Below are 18,603 nucleotides of genomic sequence, written 5' to 3'. Positions count from 1 at the left end.
CTCGCCTGTATATTGGTTGGGAACATCTCTGCGCTGCTGACCCGTCTCCGCTCGGGATGGTTTCCTGCTGACCCCACTGTGGACTGGACTCTTACTGTTATGCTGGATCCACTATGGACTGGACTCTCACAATATTATGTTAGACCCACTCGACATCCATTGCATTCGGTCTCCCTAGAGGGGGGGGGGTTACCCACATATGCGGTCCTCTCCAAGGTTTCTCATAGTCATTCACATCGACGTCCCACTGGGGTGAGTTTTTCCTTGCCCTTATGTGGGCTATACCGAGGATGTCGTTGTGGCTTGTGCAGCCCTTTGAGACACTTGTGATTTAGGGCTATATAAATAAACATTGATTGATTGATTGATTGATAATAAAACGCTAGAAAAACAATAGGGTCCTCTGTCCCAAAGGGACTTGGTCCCTAATAAAATAAAATAAATAAAAATAATAATAATAATAATATTTTGATGAGACACTTTGTGATGATTGTCCACAAATGTGCGTGATTTGCCGAAACATCGCACATTTCATGCACATTTTAGTCCAATAGCACTTTTCTTGAAGTCAAAACAACGACTTGTAACACTAAGAATAAACAGAACCACATTCATCTTTATTAGCTGGATTGATATGAAAAAGGCCGCTGGAGATTCAACATTTAGGCCAACTTGTTTTCTTACAAAAAAAACAAAAAAGAAAAGTGAGAATTTGCATTTTGTGATTAATATGAATTATTATGCATTATAAGGAGGGGCTATAATTACACATCCCCACTAAAACACACACAAATGCTATGTAAACAATTTACTATTCTACATTTTCTTCAATAAATACGACGGCTGTGCAAGAGTTCCTGACCCCCAGGGGGCGCTCTTGGTAGGCTATTGAGAGATTGTTTCAGAACTTTTGTTTCGCACAAAAATACAAAACGGTGTTAGGGTGAATATTTCGAAGTGTGTCCTTCACAACAACACACACACACACAAGACGACTCACAGACTCACAGTACAAACTTCTTCGCTTCCAGCATCTTCCATCTCAACTCGCTGCGCTCACAAAACCAATGATTGCATTTTCAAAATCCTTCTGGAAAAAAATGTTTGCTTCAGACTGTCTTTAATGCTCCTGGCCCATAATGCAATGCAGGAAAAAAAAAAAAAGTGACCAAAGTGGAGTGCAGGCTGAGGGGCTCACACTTGACCCTTGCCAAGATGGCGCAAACCAAGAGGATGACAAAGTGTCAAGTTCAGTTTACCCTTGGTCCGTTTGTCCATGTGTTCCGCCTGTTGCTGCGGTTCTTCATGAGGAGTCCCAGACCGATGATGTCACTGCGGGGTGGAAGGGGCCACCAGCGGACGCCGAGCGCCTGCCCTTTAAAAGACACAAGCTGAAGGTGAGTGCTTCCATTCCACATCCATCAAGCACTGACAGGTCATGCTTGAAATCTTCCTCCAGGCTGCGGACTTCTTGGGCGCCATGGCAACCACCTATGATGCTGCTCTTAAGCACATCGGGCCTGATCTACCAAGATCCCTAATAACAAGTGCTAAAAATAGTGTGCGTAAACTATGAAACCGTGTGTAGTATTGTGAGTGATCTACTATGACTGCGCGTACAATTTAATTCAAATAAAGATTTTGCGTGTACTGCCAGCTGTCACCATGGAGACACTCATTTACTGCACATCCATGGCATCATGCTCCAACATGTGGTGTTTTGTTACGATGTGGAACATGCGGCACACAACTGTAATCTGTGCCACCATTTTGTGCGATATAGAAGTGCATTGTGGACAACAGAACCTACTATAAGCATGCCGACAATGTGGCCTTTTTTTTTTTTGAGGGCCACTTGTAACAGTGAAGAAATATATATATATATATATATATATATATATATATATATATATATATATACACACACACATATATATATATGTATATATATACACATATATACATACATACATATATATATATATATATTCATATATATATTCATATATATACATACACACACATATATACATATATACATACATATATACACATATATACATACATACATATATATATATATTCATACATACATATATATATATATATATATATTCATATATATATATATATATATATATACACACACATATATACATACATATATACACATATATACATACATACATACCGTATTTTCCGCACCATTAGCCGCACCTAAAAACCACAAATTTACTCAAAAGCTGACAGTGCGCCTTTTAACCCGGTGCGCTTTATATATGGATAACTATTAAGATTCATTTTCATAAAGTTTCGATCTCGCAACTTAGGTAAACAGCCGCCATCTTTTTTCCCGGTAGAACAGGAAGCGCTTCTTCTTCTACGCAAGCAACCGCCAAGGTAAGCACCCGCCCCCATAGAACAGGAAGCGCTTCTTCTTCTACTGTAAGCAACCACCCGCCCCCGGAAGAAGAAGAAAAAACGCGCGGATATCACCGTACGTTTCATTTCCTGTTTACATCTGTAAAGACCACAAAATGGCTCCTACTAAGCGACAAGGACCCGGTTCATGAAAAGACGCAATCTCTCCATCCGCACACGGATTACTACCGTATTTCACAGCAACTGATATTCCTGTGAACCGCACTGTGGAACGGGAGCACGTACGGTGAATATTCGCACCACAGGGAATGAGAAGTCATCCTTCACTGTGGTTCTAGCTTGCCATGCTAACTTCCACCCATGGTGATATTCAAAAGGAAGACCTTGCCAAAAGAGACCTTTCCAGCCGGCGTCATCATAAAAGCTAACTCGAAGGGATGGATGGATGAAGAAAAGATGAGCGAGTGGTTAAGGTAAGTTTAAGTTTACGCGAAGAGGCCGGGTGGCTTTTTTCACGCAGCTCTGTCCATGTTGATATACGTATTTTTGTGATTGCACATTTGCGTACATTTTGGGAGTGAACAGAGTTGTTAGAACGCTGGTTTTTAATATATTATTAAAGTTTGACTGACCTATCTGACTGTTTTTTTGACATTCCTTTAGCGCAGTTAGATGCGGCTTACAACACGGGGCGGCTTATTGGTGGACAAAGTTTTGAAATATGCCGTTCATTGAAGGCGCGGCTTTTAACCCAGGGCGCCTTATGATGCGGAAAATACGGTATATATATTCATATATATATACACACACATATATACATATATACATACATATATATACACACATATATACATACATACATATATATATATTCATATATATATACACATATATGTATATACATATACATACATACATACATATACATATATATACACATGTATACATATATACATACATATACACACATATAATACATATACACACATATACAGTATGTATATACCTTGGGTCAGGAAAAAACACAGAGGCTTTTTCATCCCTACAAGCCTGTTTTGCAGGCTTCCCTGCTCTTCAGGGGATTTGTATTTATTTAATTATTTATTTAACAAGCCTTTTTCGCAGGTTTCTCTGATCTTCAGGGGATTACATAAATAAAAATCTCCTGAAGAGCAAAAAAATATCTATTTCTCAGCTGTAGCCTTAGCGGTACTCGGTTGTAATACTCGTTTCCACCACTTGTGGCAGTAATGACAATATCAAACAAACAGAAGAAGTCTGGAACTAAAGTCATAGAGAAGTTTCTTAAGAGCAAAAATTATGACTTAAGTGGTGAAGCTGTATTTTCATTTACTTTTATTGACAGTTAAGTTAAAGACGTATTCATTATTAACTTAGTTTATTTATTTATTTAAAACAACATAACTGTATGTAAATACATTTGTCAGCTATTTATGAGCCCCTTTTTATGCACTATATTTGATTAGTACTTATTTTTCTAATCAGCCTGACCTAAGCCTGAATTTTATATGTTAAATAAATAATACAATTTGTGATAAACACATGCTTTCATATCATTTGACGAAGTTGTAAACTGGAGGTAGGTTGAATACAATTATTGAATATGATAAAAATCATGGGTAAGATTACTAATTCAGTGTCAATATTTGAGTGGAAAAGCTGAGCCCCAAGGTAAAAAAGTTTGAGATCCTCTGTTTTAGTACATGCAAACCTTTAGTAATTTAGGCCCATTGGTCCCTCTGTAGTGGAAAAGTTGGGCCTCTAAGTCAAAAAGGTTAGGAACCCCTCCTCTGGGAGATCACACAACAGAAAGTAATGTGTTTTCATATATTAACAGACTGAAATATATAATATTGAAATTATTGAAACGATATAAAAGAGCTTAGCATATGTATTGAAAAATGTGAAAAAAATTAAAGTAAACTTTTCTGTATGTCATACTTGCCAACCTTGAGACCTCCAATTTCAGGGGGTGGGGGGCGTGGTTGGGGGCGTGGTTAAGAGGGGAGGAGTATATTTACAGCTAAAATTCACCAGGTCAAGTATTTCATATATATATATATATATATATATATATATATATATATATATATATATATATATATCCGCGACCCTGAAGGGAATAAGCGGTAGAAAATGGATGGATGGATATACATATATATATATATATATATATATATATATATATATATATAAGAAATACTTGACTTTCAGTGAAATCTAGCTATAAACATATATTTCTATTATTTTATATATATATATATATATATATATATATATAAAATACTTGAATTTCAGTGTTCATTTATTTACACATATACACACACATAACACTCATCTACTCATTGTTGAGTTAAGGGTTGAATTGTCCATCCTTGTTCTATTCTGTGTCACAATTTTTCTTACCATGCTGAACACCCTCTCTGATGATGCATTGCTGTGTGGCACGCACAAAAGTGCTTTCATCAAATGCACTAGATGGCAGTATTATCCTGTTTAAGAGTGTCACAACATTGCTGTTTACGGCAGACGAACTGCTTTACGGTAGACGAAAAGGTGACTGCTGTTGTTGTGTGTTGTTACCGCGCTGGGAGGACGTTAATGAAACTGCCTAACAATAAACCCACATAAGAAACCAAGAACTCGCCCTCGATCATTCTACAGTTATAATGATTGGGCAGGCACGTTGTTTATATTGTGGGAAAGCGGACTCAGGTCCGCATGGAGCTGGAGGGGGCGTGGCCTCCAGCTCCGCCTGAATTTCGGGAGAAAATTTGTCCCGGGAGGTTTTCGGGAGAGGCGCTGAATTTCGGGAGTCTCCCGGAATATCCGGGAGGGTTGGCAAGTATGCTGTATGTGGCCCCTGCAGGATATCGTCTTGACACCCGTTAATTGTCAAAATGACAAGAAAACAAGTCTGTACAATTAATAAATGAGTTATGTTGGCAAAAGCTGGACTCTGGAACAGAGGATTTCTATTGCTAATGGGAAAAAGTTCTACTGTAATATGAAATGTAATATCTCACCTTAGTGCAGCGTCCATTATCGAACATCTCTAAAGAGCTGAAAGATAAATGGATGAACACTTTAGAGCGGGGGCGGGGAGGGAAGGGAGGATACCCCTCTCTAAACGGTCTGTCACACACGCACACACACACACACACACACACAAAAAGGCGCACACACTCACATACACACACAAAAAAAGCTTTAGAACACAGTTGCACTCCAAATAATTCAATCCTCATTTGTTTCCATAATCTGGCTTCAGTTTGCATTGCACCAACAAAATAAAAATACTTTCAATAGCTACATAATACAAAATGGCCTAAAATCTATTGAACATTTGGAAGATGTTTGTCGTTTACAACACGGGTTGAACTATTTCAAGTGCAAGTGTAAATAAGCGATGACAGAGTGAAACAAGCAGAGAACTTTAGACACGTCAGTGTAGATAATCCCGGCATATTCTTGATTGAACTGTAACATCCTTGGATTTTTGGTCTTTTTCCCCCCACCCCTTTAATGGAATATACATTTTTTTTCTGTAGAATTCCTACAGATTTATCAGTAATAACTTACAAAAACGTGATAATAGGCATGAAAAATCTTTGCGGAGATCCCGGCAACTCAGTAGCCTGGATACAATTATACTTAGCTTTAAATGTTCTATTCAGCCGTGAGTAAACAACCTTTTCTTTTGTAATAGTTTTAGTGCAGTTCAGCAGTCCATTCAAAACCCCATAGAGAAACTTGCTAATTTAGCATTGCTTCGAATGCTGTCATCCTGACAGATTGCTGTAGGTATTTAAAAAACAAACGCACTATTTAAGTTTATACTGTAACCAAACATTTTCCATAGTGATATACCGTAAATTTCGGACTATTAGCCGCTACGTTTTTCCTACGCTTTGAACCCTGCAGCTTTTAAAACGGTGCGGCCAATTTATGGATTTTTCTTCGCTGACCGCCATAATGCAAATAGTGTTCCTAAAACACACGCAAATACATTGAAGTGGTGTGTTAATTGTATGAGCTATGGCGCCATCTTATGGGTTTCCTGCTGTTTAAAGCTTTGAACCGGAAGTATATGCGCCGTACCGTCTTCTAATCTTCCATAGAGTTTCTACTTGTATGGATTCTTCATTCAACACTCCAAGCAACGTTTGTAAGTTTTATAATATAACTAAAACAGTTCTTACTTACTAAACCGTCCCATGTGTGATGTCTATAGCAGGGAACTGTAGGAACTCCCAAGTTTAAAAAAAATAAAAAAATGTATTTATTTATTTTTTAATCTGTCCATTTTAATCTATTTTCTACCGCTTGTTACGCTTGGTGTCTCCTAGCCGCTCAGGCAAATCATATTGTCTAAAATTGCATTTTTCCATCAATAACATAATTGCGCTCCGAATATATATATATATATATATATATATATATACATATACATATATACCTATACATATATATATATATTGTATATATATGTGTATGTATGTATGTATATATATATATATATATATATATATATATATATATATATATATATATATGTACAGTATGTATGTATTGTATATATGTATGTATGTATTGTATATATGTATGTATGTATGTATATATATATATATATATATATATATATATATATATACATATACATACATACACAGCCCGGGCCACGGCCACATTTTTTTAACCCAATGCGGCCCGCGGTCAAAAAGTTTGGGGACCCCTGGTCTCTAGGATTGTTTTCATACATATTTGTTCGTGCTATGTGCTGTAATGAAGCTAGCGCTGTTAGCATTGGCTAATATGCTAACACATTCACGAGTGTCTGTGGTAGTATTATTAACTTACAATGGCATTCCTTTTGTATGGTTTCAGTTCTGTAAATGTAAAAAAAATAATAACAATTCACCAAAACGTCACTATGGAGTTACTGAGTCTGTTTAGCTGATTGGAGAGTTAGCTTCCAGAGCTAGTGGGTCTATGACGATGACTTCTGTTTTGTTTGGTCAGCCGTTTTACTGCCGTGAGACAGGCCCTTTTTGGAAACAATTAGGGTATGTAAATAAACATTTACAAAATATTTATGTGTAACTAACTAATATCACAACGTATATATCTGCGACTAATATATGTAAAAATATATTTTTTCATCTAAAATTTAGTGGGTGCGGCTTGTATACCGGTGCGCTTCATAGTCCGGAAAATACAGTAATGTCTAAGAAAACATTTGTTTGTTTGTATTGGGGTTTGTTTACTTTTTCAATTAATGCCCAAGCGACAGCAGTTTTGAATTGCCTTTTTATTCCACCTGTCAACCTATTTTTGTTCCCTTTTCGTACAACCTTGGGACATGGTTTGGAAAACAAACACATGACTACCGAACATACTGGATTTAATTTAATTGTAGTTATCAGTGTAGTGTTTTGTTTATTCATAGTAAATATTAGTGCTGATTTGAGGGGTGTGAAAAATAGACAGCTTCTCAGTAACTTGTGTGTTGTCGCCATGCATAACCTCCGCGAATAGACGGTATTTACAGTACTGCGGATGCCAATAGCTCCTTCCACATACAGGTGCGAGAACCCAGCATCCTAAAGCATCGCTAAAGCAATCAGAGCTCCTGTCAGACCCTTGAAAATGATTGAACTCCTGTACTTCAACGATGAGAATCAATAGGAACCCTGCGGCACGGCAATCAAGTTACACGGCTATAGGTAACTCCTCAGCGCTAATGAATGGCTGGAGATGGGGACTATCGTCTCACCATATTGTGGACATTTGGTCCCCGAGCATGTCCGCTGTGTGAAAGCCTTCTGGATGGCTGCACTAACCATTCTCAGAAAATAAATAAATAAAGGAGAGACCAGATGGCCGTGGATGATATTAATGTTGTTGGACTGCTGTGGTCAAATGTCCGTGTGCTTGTAATGGAGCCCAACAAAAGCTAGAGAGATGATGTTTGTCAGGTCCCTGCCAAGTCTACGAGGCTGCAAGGCGCCGTGGCGAGCGATGTGAGTTTAAAAGGCCGACAGGCACCAACTACGTTTCATTGTCTTTGCTTCTTGTTGTGCAAAAGTCCTTGCCAGGATAACTTTTGCACGTGTCTTTTCCTGGCCCACGCTTGCACCAGCATAGTGCAGTCTGCCCTTCTTCTTCCTTTTTAACACCAAGATGATGGAACCAGTTGTCATCTATTGCATTCGGGAACCCCTCCTTTGTTTGGTTTTCACATAAACTCACAATTTAGCAGGCTGGATCAAAGATGTGATCGTGAAATTTAAAGATAAATCAAGAGAGCAGAGATTATGATGCTTCATGGGTACAAACCCTAAACTTGTCCTGGATAATGAACAGAAATGGACCAATGCAGAGTTTCTTAACCAAAAAAGATCTGTTTTTCAGCTAAGGGTGGCAGCAGGACTCAGGTGCAATACACTTTTACACCACTTGTGGCAGTAACGACAATCTCAAACAAACAGAAGAAGTCTGCAGCTAAAGTCATCAAGAGGTTTCTTAATCGCAAAAAATATGACTAAAGTGTTGAAACTGTATTTTCATTCACACTTTAATTCTATTGACAAATTATTTAAGAAACATATATATTTATAATGTAGTTAGAGTGTATTTATTTTAGCACTGCGTACATGTATGTACCATATTTTTTGGACTATAAGGCGCTACTTTTTTCCAACGTTTTGAATAGGGCTGCGAATCTTTGGGTGTCGCACGATTCGATTCAATATCGATTCTTGGGGTTACGATTCGATTCAAATCGATTTTTTTCGATTAAACGCGATTCTCGATTCAAAAACGATATATTCCCGATATTGGCCCCAGAGTCAAATAGGTTAAGAACTAGAGATGTCCGATAATATCGGCCAGCCGATTATTATGATTGTGCGTGCTGCTGGTCCACTAATAGTACTAACCCAGGGGTCGGCAACCCAAAATGTTGAAAGAGCCATATTGGACCAAAAATACAAAAACAAATCTGTCTGGAGCCACAAAAAATTAAAAGCCATATTACATACAGATAGTGTGTCATGAGATATAAATTGAATTAAGAGGACTTAAAGGAAACTAAATTACCTCAAATATACCTACAAATGAGGCATAATGATGCAATATGTACATATAGCTAGCCTAAATAGCATGTTAGCATCGATTAGCTTGCAGTCATGCAGTGACCAAATATGCCCAATTAGCACTCCACACAAGTCAATAACATTAACAAAACTCACTTTTGTGCATTCACGCACAACCTTAAAAGTTTGGTGGACAAAATGAGACAGAAAAAGAAGTGGCATAAAACACGTCCTAGGAAGTCGGAGAAAGTTATACACGTAAACAAACTACGGTGAGTTCAAGGACCGCCAAAATTAGTAGGACAAAACGGTGCTCGCCAAATACTCGAATCAGTGAAGCTGACAGTGTGCTGTATAACAATTAGGGAGGTTTGTGTCATGTTTGTCCTCCTACAGAAACCATATTAAAACAAAAAATATATTTTTTCCCCCTCATCTTTTTCCATTTTTTATACATTTTTTAAAAAGCTCCAGAGAGCCACTAGGGCGGCGCTAAAGATAGAGCCGCGGGTTGCCGACCCCTGTACTAACCTTTAACAGTTAATTTTACTCATTTTCATTAATTACTAGTTTCTATGCAACTGTTTTTATATTGTTTTACTTTCTTTTTTATTCAAGAAAATGTTTTTAATTTATTTATCTTATTTTATTTTATTTTTTTAAAAGTACCTGTCATGTCTGTGTAATCATGTTTTGTTTTAAGTCATGTTTTGTTTAGTTATAGGACTCTTTAGTTTCTGTCTTTTCACTCCCTTGTCTTGTTTCCATGATTACCCCATTAGTTTCACCTGTTCCACGTTTGGACTCATTGTGCACTCTTGATTGTCACCATAGCAACCCATTAGTTTTCACCTGTCACGTCACGCACCTGTTTCACGTTTTGAGTCATGCACCTGTTTTCGTTAATCAAGTCTGTAGTATTTAAGTTCAGTGTTTTTAGTTTGTCTTTCTGGTGACATCCCCGTATTCATACCCCTGTCACACTCTGTCTACCTCTGCGCACTTCATGTCATGTCCAAGTAAGTTTTTTTTCTATTAATGCCACAGTTAGAGTTTTTGTTTAATTGTTCACAGTTTTTTGCCCCCGTGCAAGTCTTTTGTTTTCGTTAGTCAAGTTTGTACATCCGCCTTGAGCGCGCCTTTTGTTCCTTTTGTTATTGTAAAATTAAATATGTATTCACCTACAAGTTATATCTGGTCCAAATCTTTTGCACCTCGGGAGAACGAACCACGCCACAGTCCAAGCCGTGACAGATGTCACCAGGAAGATAAGCTAAAAACACTGAACTTAAATACTACAGACTTGATTAACGAAAACAGGTGCGTGACTCAAAACGTGAAAGAGGTGCGTGACGTGACAGGTGAAAACTAATGGGTTGCTATGGTGACAATCAAGAGTGCACAATGAGTCCAAACGTGGAACAGGTGAAACTAATGGGGTAATCATGGAAACAAGACAAGGGAGTGAAAAGACAGAAACTAAAGAGTCCTATAACTAAACAAAACATGACTTAAAACAAAACATGATTACACAGACATGACAGTACCTTATCTTCACCATACCTGGTTGTGCAAATTAGGCATAAAAATGTGTTAATTCCACGACTGTATATATCGGTATCGGTTGATATCGGTAATTAAAGAGTTGGACAATATCGGAAAATCGGATATCGGCAAAAAGCCATTATCGGACATCCCTATTAAGAACCCCTGAAGTAGTGCACTCCTAGCACAAAAGAAAAACCACAAGAATAAACATATTGTTTTAATTAATACTACATTTTGGATACTTGAAATTATTGCAGTGTTGTTTTTGAGTCTCCTTCGGACCAAAGTTGCGGGTTTGTACCACCAGTTAAGAAGCACCAGCGTCTCCGAACAGACCAAACAGCTGCGAGCTGTCCGAGTCTGCCGATTGGACACAGAGATTGGTAGGTTGACTCACAGCAAGCGGATCTTGGCTGAAAGCTGCTACGCTGTTCCGCATCTCATTCTCACTGCCACGCAGCGGTATCAGTGACACGTTACCGTGACGCGTGTCCGGCAACACGCGGCTTGCCCGGCTCGGCTGGAGTCCGTCCTGCGGCCACACGTCACCGTCGTTCTTTAAAAAAAGAGAAGCAGAGTGACGACAAATGTGATGATTCTGACACCAGCCATGACTTGCAGCGCCCCCCGTGTGTGTGTGTGTCCTTTACGCCCGGTCAGGCAACATGTACTCCACTACATAACACAAAGACGGTCAACTTTTGTTTTCACCTCTGGAAAATGTCAGGAGAAAATGGCTCTCCGGGGGACAAAGTCTTGACAATCTCATCAAAATGCTATTTTTAACATTTACTGTAATGTTGCTGTTTTCAAAGGTTACAAGTAACAACACAATCAAACAAATGCATTTCTGCATACTAGAATTTAAAAAGAATAAACACACACCAAGATATGTTACAGGGCAATATAAATAGCATAAGCCTGTGCTATATTTAGTGCATATTTCCACTTTAGTGACACAGTATTCCCATGCCTGATGGTGCCCACGTCACTGACTGAGTTGTGCTGCAGCAGCAGAGCCGCAAACATGAACATCCATCCATCCATCCATCCATCTTCTTCCGCTTATCCGAGGTCGGGTCGCGGGGGCAGCAGCCTAAGCAGGGAAGCCCAGACTTCTCTCTCCCCAGCCACTTCGTCCAGCTCTTCCTGTGGGACCCCGAGGCGTTCCCAGGCCAGCCGGGAGACATAGTCTTCCCAACGTGTCCTGGGACTTCCCCGCGGCCTCCTACCGGTCGGACGTGCCCTAAACACCTCCCTAGGGAGGCGTTCGGGTGGCATCCTGACCAGATGCCCGAACCACCTCATCTGGCTCCTCTCGATGTGGAGGAGCAGCGGCTTTACTTTGAGCTCCTCCCGGATGACAGAGCTTCTCACGCTATCTCTAAGGGAGAGCCCCGCCACCCGGCGGAGGAAACTCATTTCGGCCGCTTGTACCCGTGATCTTGTCCTTTCGGTCATAACCCAAAGCTCATGACCATAGGTGAGGATGGGAACGTAGATCGACCGGTAAATTGAGAGCTTTGCCTTCCGGCTCAGCTCCTTCTTCACCACAACGAATCGATACAGCGTCCGCATTACTGAAGACGCCGCACCGATCCGCCTGTCGATCTCACGATCCACTCTTCCCTCACTCGTGAACAAGACTCCGAGGTACTTTAACTCCTCCACTTGGGGCAAGATCTCCTCCCCAACCCGGAGATGGCACTCCACCCTTTTCCGGGCGAGAACCATGGACTCGGACTTAGAGGTGCTGATTCTCATCCCAGTCGCTTCACACTCAGCTGCGAACCGATCCAGTGAGAGCTGAAGATCCTGGCCAGATGAAGCCATCAGGACCACATCATCTGCAAAAAGCAGAGACCTAATCCTGCAGCCACCAAACCAGATCCCCTCAACGCCTTGACTGCGCCTAGAAATTCTGTCCATAAAAGTTATGAACATGAACAGTGTTGAACAAATCATTGCTTACAATTTAGAAACTAATCATTTCCGATACGTGCTAACAGGATGAAGAATCAACTCTGATGCTCTAACCATACTTGCCAACCCTGCCGATTTTCCCGGGAGATTCCCGAATTTCAGTGCCCCTCCCGAAAATCTCCCGGGAACAACCATTCTCCCGATTTCCACCCGGACAACAATATTGGGGGTGTGCATTAAAGGGGAACATTATCACCAGACCTATGTAAGCGTCAATATATACCTTGATGTTGCAGAAAAAAAGACCTTATATTTTTTTAACCGATTTCCGAACTCTAAATGGGTGAATTTTGGCGAATTAAACGCCTTTCCAATATTCGCTCTCGGAGCGATGACGTCACAACGTGGCGTCACATCGGGAAGCAATCCGCCATTTTCTGAAACACCGAGTCAAATCAACTCTGTTATTTTCCGTTTGTTCGACTGTTTTCCGTACCTTGGAGACATCATGCCTCGTCGGTGTGTTGTCGGAGGGTGTAACAACACGAACAGGGACGGACTGGAGTATAAGTCGCATTTTTTGGGGAAATTTATTTGATAAAACCCAACACCAAGAATAGACATTTGAAAGGCAATTTAAAATAGATAAAGAATAGTGAACAACAGGCTGAATAAGTGTACGTTATATGAGGCATAAATAACCAACTGAGAACGTGCCTGGTATGTTAACGTAACATATTATGGTAAGAGTCATTCAAATAACTATAACATATAGAACATGCTATACGTTTACCAAACAATCTGTCACTCCTAATCGCTAAATCCCATGAAATCTTATACGTCTAGTCTCTTACATGAATGAGCTAAATAAAATATTTGATATTTTACGGTAATGTGTTAATAATTTCACACATAAGTCGCTCCTGAGTATAAGTCAGGAAAACTAGGAATTTTTTTTTTGACTTATAGTCTGAATAATACGGTACATTAATGGCGCTCACGTGTATGGAAGAATTAACAAAGCAAGTTTTAATTGTGATGAGACCATTCTTTTCTGGATAAATATGCCAGAGCAGACTTATTTCACAGCGGGGGAAAAGACAATAACTCTCCTTCAGCGGCTCAAGAGCGCACACACACAGTTTGTATTTACGAATCCCTCTATATGCGAACTTTTCAGCGCACACACAGTTTGTATTTACGAATCCCTCTATATATGCGAACTTTTCAAGTATTTAGATCAATCCAAATATGCTTCTGTGTGCAACCCATGTGTCTGTGGACGAATGCTTCATTTAGGCGTCTGCTGTGGAGTCTAAAAAAGGACTATTTGCGAGGAGTATACAGTATGTATGGCACTCACAGCACAACACAATAAGTAACCACATCAAGTTTTAACTGTGATAAAACCTGTCTTTTCTGGAAAAAGATGCCAGAACAGAATGATATCACAGCGGGGGAAAGGATACTTTCTCTTCTCCCCCGACCCCGTTCTTTTTTACCCTCTCTCTGTGTGCTCCTTTCTCTGCAGTTCTCTAACGTTGTTAAAGTGCGTGTGTTTTAATTTTTTATTGTTTATTATTGTGGCAATATGGTTGTTGAAATGAAGCATTATTGTAAATTTGATTGTGAGAGGGCACCATAGTTGACTTCTCTGTGCGTGGGCGTGTTGGCAGAGAAAAGCATACAGCAGCTTGTTGTTGTTTTGACTTGTTTTATTACAAAACCCAAAACTAGTGAAGTTGGCACGTTGTGTAAATCGCAAATAAAAACAGAATACAATGATTTGCAAATCCTTTTCAACCTATATTCAATTGAATAGACTACAAAGACAAGCTACTTAACGTTCCAACTGGTATACTTTATTTTTTGCAAATTTTAGCTCATTTAGAATTTGATGCCTGCAACATGTTTAAAAAAAGCTGGCACACGTGGCAAAAAAGACTGAGAAAGTTGAGGAATGCTCATCAAACACTTATTTGGAACATCCCACAGGTGAACAGGCTAATAGGGAACAGGTGGGGTATAAAAGCAGCTTCCATGAAATTCTCAGTCATTCACAAACAAGGATGGGGCGAGGGTCACCACTTTGTCAACAAATGCGTGAGCAAATTTCCGAACAGTTTAAGAACAACATTTCTCAACCAGCTATTGCAAGGAATTTAGGGATTTCACCATCTACGGTCTGTAATATCATCAAAAGGTTCAGAGAATCTGGAGAAATCATGATGATATTACGGACCTTCGATCCCTCAGGCAGTATTGCATCAAAAAGCGGCATCAGTGTGTAAAGGATATCACCACATGGGCTCAGGAACACTTCAGAAAACCACTGTAAGTAACTACAGTTGATTGCTACATCTGTAAGTGCAAGTTAAAACTATACTATGCAAATCGAAATCCATTTATCAACAACACCCAGAAACGCTGCCGACTTGCATCAGTCATCTAAGATGGACTGATGCAAAGTGGAAAAGTGTTCTGTTGTCTGACGAGTCCACATTTCAAATTGTTTTTGGAAAATGTGGACGTCGAGAGGAAAAGAACCATCCAGACTGTTGTAGGCGCAAAGTTGAAAAGCCAGCATCTGTGATGGTATGGGGGTGTATTAGTGCCCAAGACATGGGTAACTTACACATCTCTGAAGGCACCATTAATGCTGAAAGGTAGATTCAGGTTTCGGAGCAACATATGTTGCCACCCAAGCAACGTTATTAGGGCCGCCCCTTCTTATTTCAGCAAGACAATTCCAAGCCACATGTTACAACAGCGTGGCTTCATAGTAAAAGAGTGCGGGTACTAGACTGGCCTGCCTGTACTCCAGACCTGTCTCCCATTGAAAACGTGTGGCGCATTATGAAGCCTAAAATATCACAACAGAGACCCCCGGACTGTTGAACAACTTAAGCTGTACATCAAGCAAGAATGGGAAAGAATTCCGCCTGAAAAGCTTCAAAAATTGGTATCCTCAGTTCCCAAATGTTTACGGAGTGTTAAAAGGAAAGGCCATGTAACACAGTGGTGAACATGCCCCTGTGCCAACATTTTTGCAATGTGTTGCTGCCATTAAATTGTAAGTTAATGATTATTTGCAAAACAAAATTAAGTTTCTCAGTTTGAACATTAAATATCTTGTCTTTGCAGTCTATTCAATTGAATATAAGTTGAAAATGATTTGCAAATTATTATGTTCTGTTTTTATTTACGAACTACACAACGTGCCAACTTCACTGGTTTTGGGTTTTGTACATAGAAAGTTGATCCATCACCCCATTGTTAAGTTTGTTTAATATACAGTACTGTCGATCACCTAATATTATGTTCAAAGTGTACAAACCTTCCCTGAAATATGGACTTTTGTCAAGTCTGGAAGCCATTATTCATATTTACATTATTTCTCATGGAGAACTCTGCTTCACTATACACACTTTTCTATTTACGAACTATGTTCAAGAACCAATCACGTCCGTAAATTCAGGTTATGATAAATGATAAATGGGTTGTACTTGTATAGCGCTTTTCTACCTTCAAGGTACTCAAAGCGCTTTGACACTACTTCCACATTTACCCATTCACACACACATTCACACACTGATGGAGGGAGCTGCCATGCAAGGCGCTAACCAGCACCCATCAGGAGCAAGGGTGAAGTGTCTTGCTCAGGACACAACGGACATGACGAGGTTGGTACTAGGTGGGGATTGAACCAGGGACCCTCAGGTTGCGCACGGCCACTCTTCCACTGCGCCACGCCGTTCCACTGTATAGGTAGTAAAAAAGAAGTCTCAAAGGACTCATGCAGTGTGTAGGAACAGGTGTCAGTGACTGTGGTGAGGTCAAAACAAGGTTAGAAAAATGAATCGTGATAACATTAAATGTAGGGCTGTCAAACGGTTCAAATTGTAATAAATCACATTGTTCATAGTTCACTCGTAATTAATAATAGAAACTGGGTTCAAAATGTGAACCCTGTGGTCTCCCCTTTGTTAGGGGAATATTTTGCACCTTAAAGCCGAGTGGAATGCATGTGGAGTCTGACTCTGTTCCAGTGACGTGCAGTCACTAGAGGCAGGTGAGGCCCCGCCATAATGGAAAGAAAAAAAATGTAAAAATATATTATTTTTTTAATAAATTGTTATATGTATCCAGTGATTATACTATAAAGTTATTTTCCATTTAACTTCACCCGTTTTAGATTATTTTTATTTAAAATCGCTGAATTTTCACATTTGCCGTTCAAATACTGAGAAGAGACGGTGCGGTGAACAGCAGCCAGTTGAGGCACGTCACTGCACTCGGCTAACTGCTGGTCTGCTGTGCAGTGAGACCGTATTGCTATATGAATTATATTATACATTTCCATAGTTTAGTTAGCTGAGGTATATAATGTACAGTGTATTTTGTCAACAACTGTATGTGTGTAAAGTATTTCTTGTGCTGAGCGATCATAAAACGGCTGCAAAAGACGCACTGGCTGAGGCTCGCCTCCTGCATCCCCGCCGTAGAATGCACGGCAACCCCTGACGGGAGAGTGTTATATCAACTAAAGCCCACACTTAAACTTTCCACGTGCAAGATTGAATCTATTTAAAAAAGTTATTTCATAAGAAGCCAAAAAGTGCAAAAACAATAATGTTCGTGTTGGAGGAGTTGTGAATGACTGCAGGGCCACAACATTAGGTACACCTGCAGACTGCAGGTGTACCTAGGTGTACCTAATTCACAACTCCTCCAACACGAACATTATTGTTTTTGCACTTTTTGGCTTCTTATTAAATAACTTTTGTAACCTATTTTTATGGGCTTTCCTCTTTGTGATGTTAAGTTCCTGTTATGCGCTGTTATACAGTATATGCCTTGAGCTCTTATTTTGAAGGCGCTAAGAGCGGAAGTGATGACACGGAGTGGAGCGGAAGTTTTTGAAAGAAGGTAAATAAAGTGGTCCTCGTGTAAACTGGAGCCTCCGTGTTTGTTATTTTGTAGTTTCATACAGTATAGGCGACATTTATAAACCCTCGGTTACACTTTTTTAAATAGATTCAATCTTGCACGTGGAAAGTTTAAGTGAGGGCTTTAGTTGATATAACACTCTCGCCAGGGGGTGCATAAATCCAGCACAACAGCGGCTCATGGACTTATTTTATAAGTAAAGGTAAGACCATAATAACGTTTTTTTTAAATTAAATGTGCTTTTTTTGTGTGCTATAGTTTGTATGTGTAAAGTTAAAGTTAAGTTAAAGTACCAATGATTGTCACACACACACTAGGTGTAATGAAATTTGTCCTCTGCATTTGACCCATCCCCTTGTTCACCCCCTGGGAGGTGAGGGGAGCAGTGGGCAGCAGCGGCGCCGCGCCCGGGAATAATTTTTGGTGATTTAATAACCCCCAATTCCAAGCCTTGATGCTGAGTGCCAAGCAGGGAAGAATGCTGGTATGAGCTTTTAAACATAACCCGTTAACTGCTGCCAATCAAATGGTGAATAAGATACTCTTTAGGGTTCATATGTTTGTAAATCTGACTGTGATGAAGTCAGTGCCTCACCAGCCATCAACCTCACCGCACGTCACTGCTCTGTTCACTTTATTATGTTCAAGGACAAAACACAATGATTACACCCTGTGTTATTTT

At 39.7% G+C, this 18,603-nt stretch overlaps 1 protein-coding gene across 6 annotated transcripts in view; it reads right to left on the bottom strand.

Moving 5' to 3' along the window:
* Nucleotides 1-596: 596 nt before the first annotated feature.
* LOC133572760 (arf-GAP with Rho-GAP domain, ANK repeat and PH domain-containing protein 1) overlaps nt 597-18,603 on the bottom strand; it is a 162,973-nt gene continuing 144,966 nt past the window's right edge. For 2 of the 6 annotated variants that reach the window (XM_061925758.2, XM_061925763.2), the window contains 3 exons: nt 11,446-11,604; nt 5,430-5,466; nt 597-1,375 (listed from right to left, as the gene is read on the bottom strand). In XM_061925758.2, coding sequence (XP_061781742.1) covers nt 5,446-5,466; nt 11,446-11,604 — 180 coding nt within the window. In that variant the 3' untranslated portion in view covers nt 597-1,375; nt 5,430-5,445. Of the gene's footprint in view, nt 1,376-5,429; nt 5,467-11,445; nt 11,605-18,603 lie in introns of those variants that run through there. The other 4 variants (XM_061925761.1, XM_061925760.2, XM_061925759.2 and 1 more) reach the window with 4 other exon arrangements.

The sequence above is a fragment of the Nerophis lumbriciformis genome, linkage group LG30 (genome assembly GCF_033978685.3).
Source record: "Nerophis lumbriciformis linkage group LG30, RoL_Nlum_v2.1, whole genome shotgun sequence".
NCBI lineage: Eukaryota > Metazoa > Chordata > Actinopteri > Syngnathiformes > Syngnathidae > Nerophis > Nerophis lumbriciformis.
Note: the sequence above shows the minus strand (reverse complement) of the source record. Positions and strands in the feature narration are given on the sequence as shown.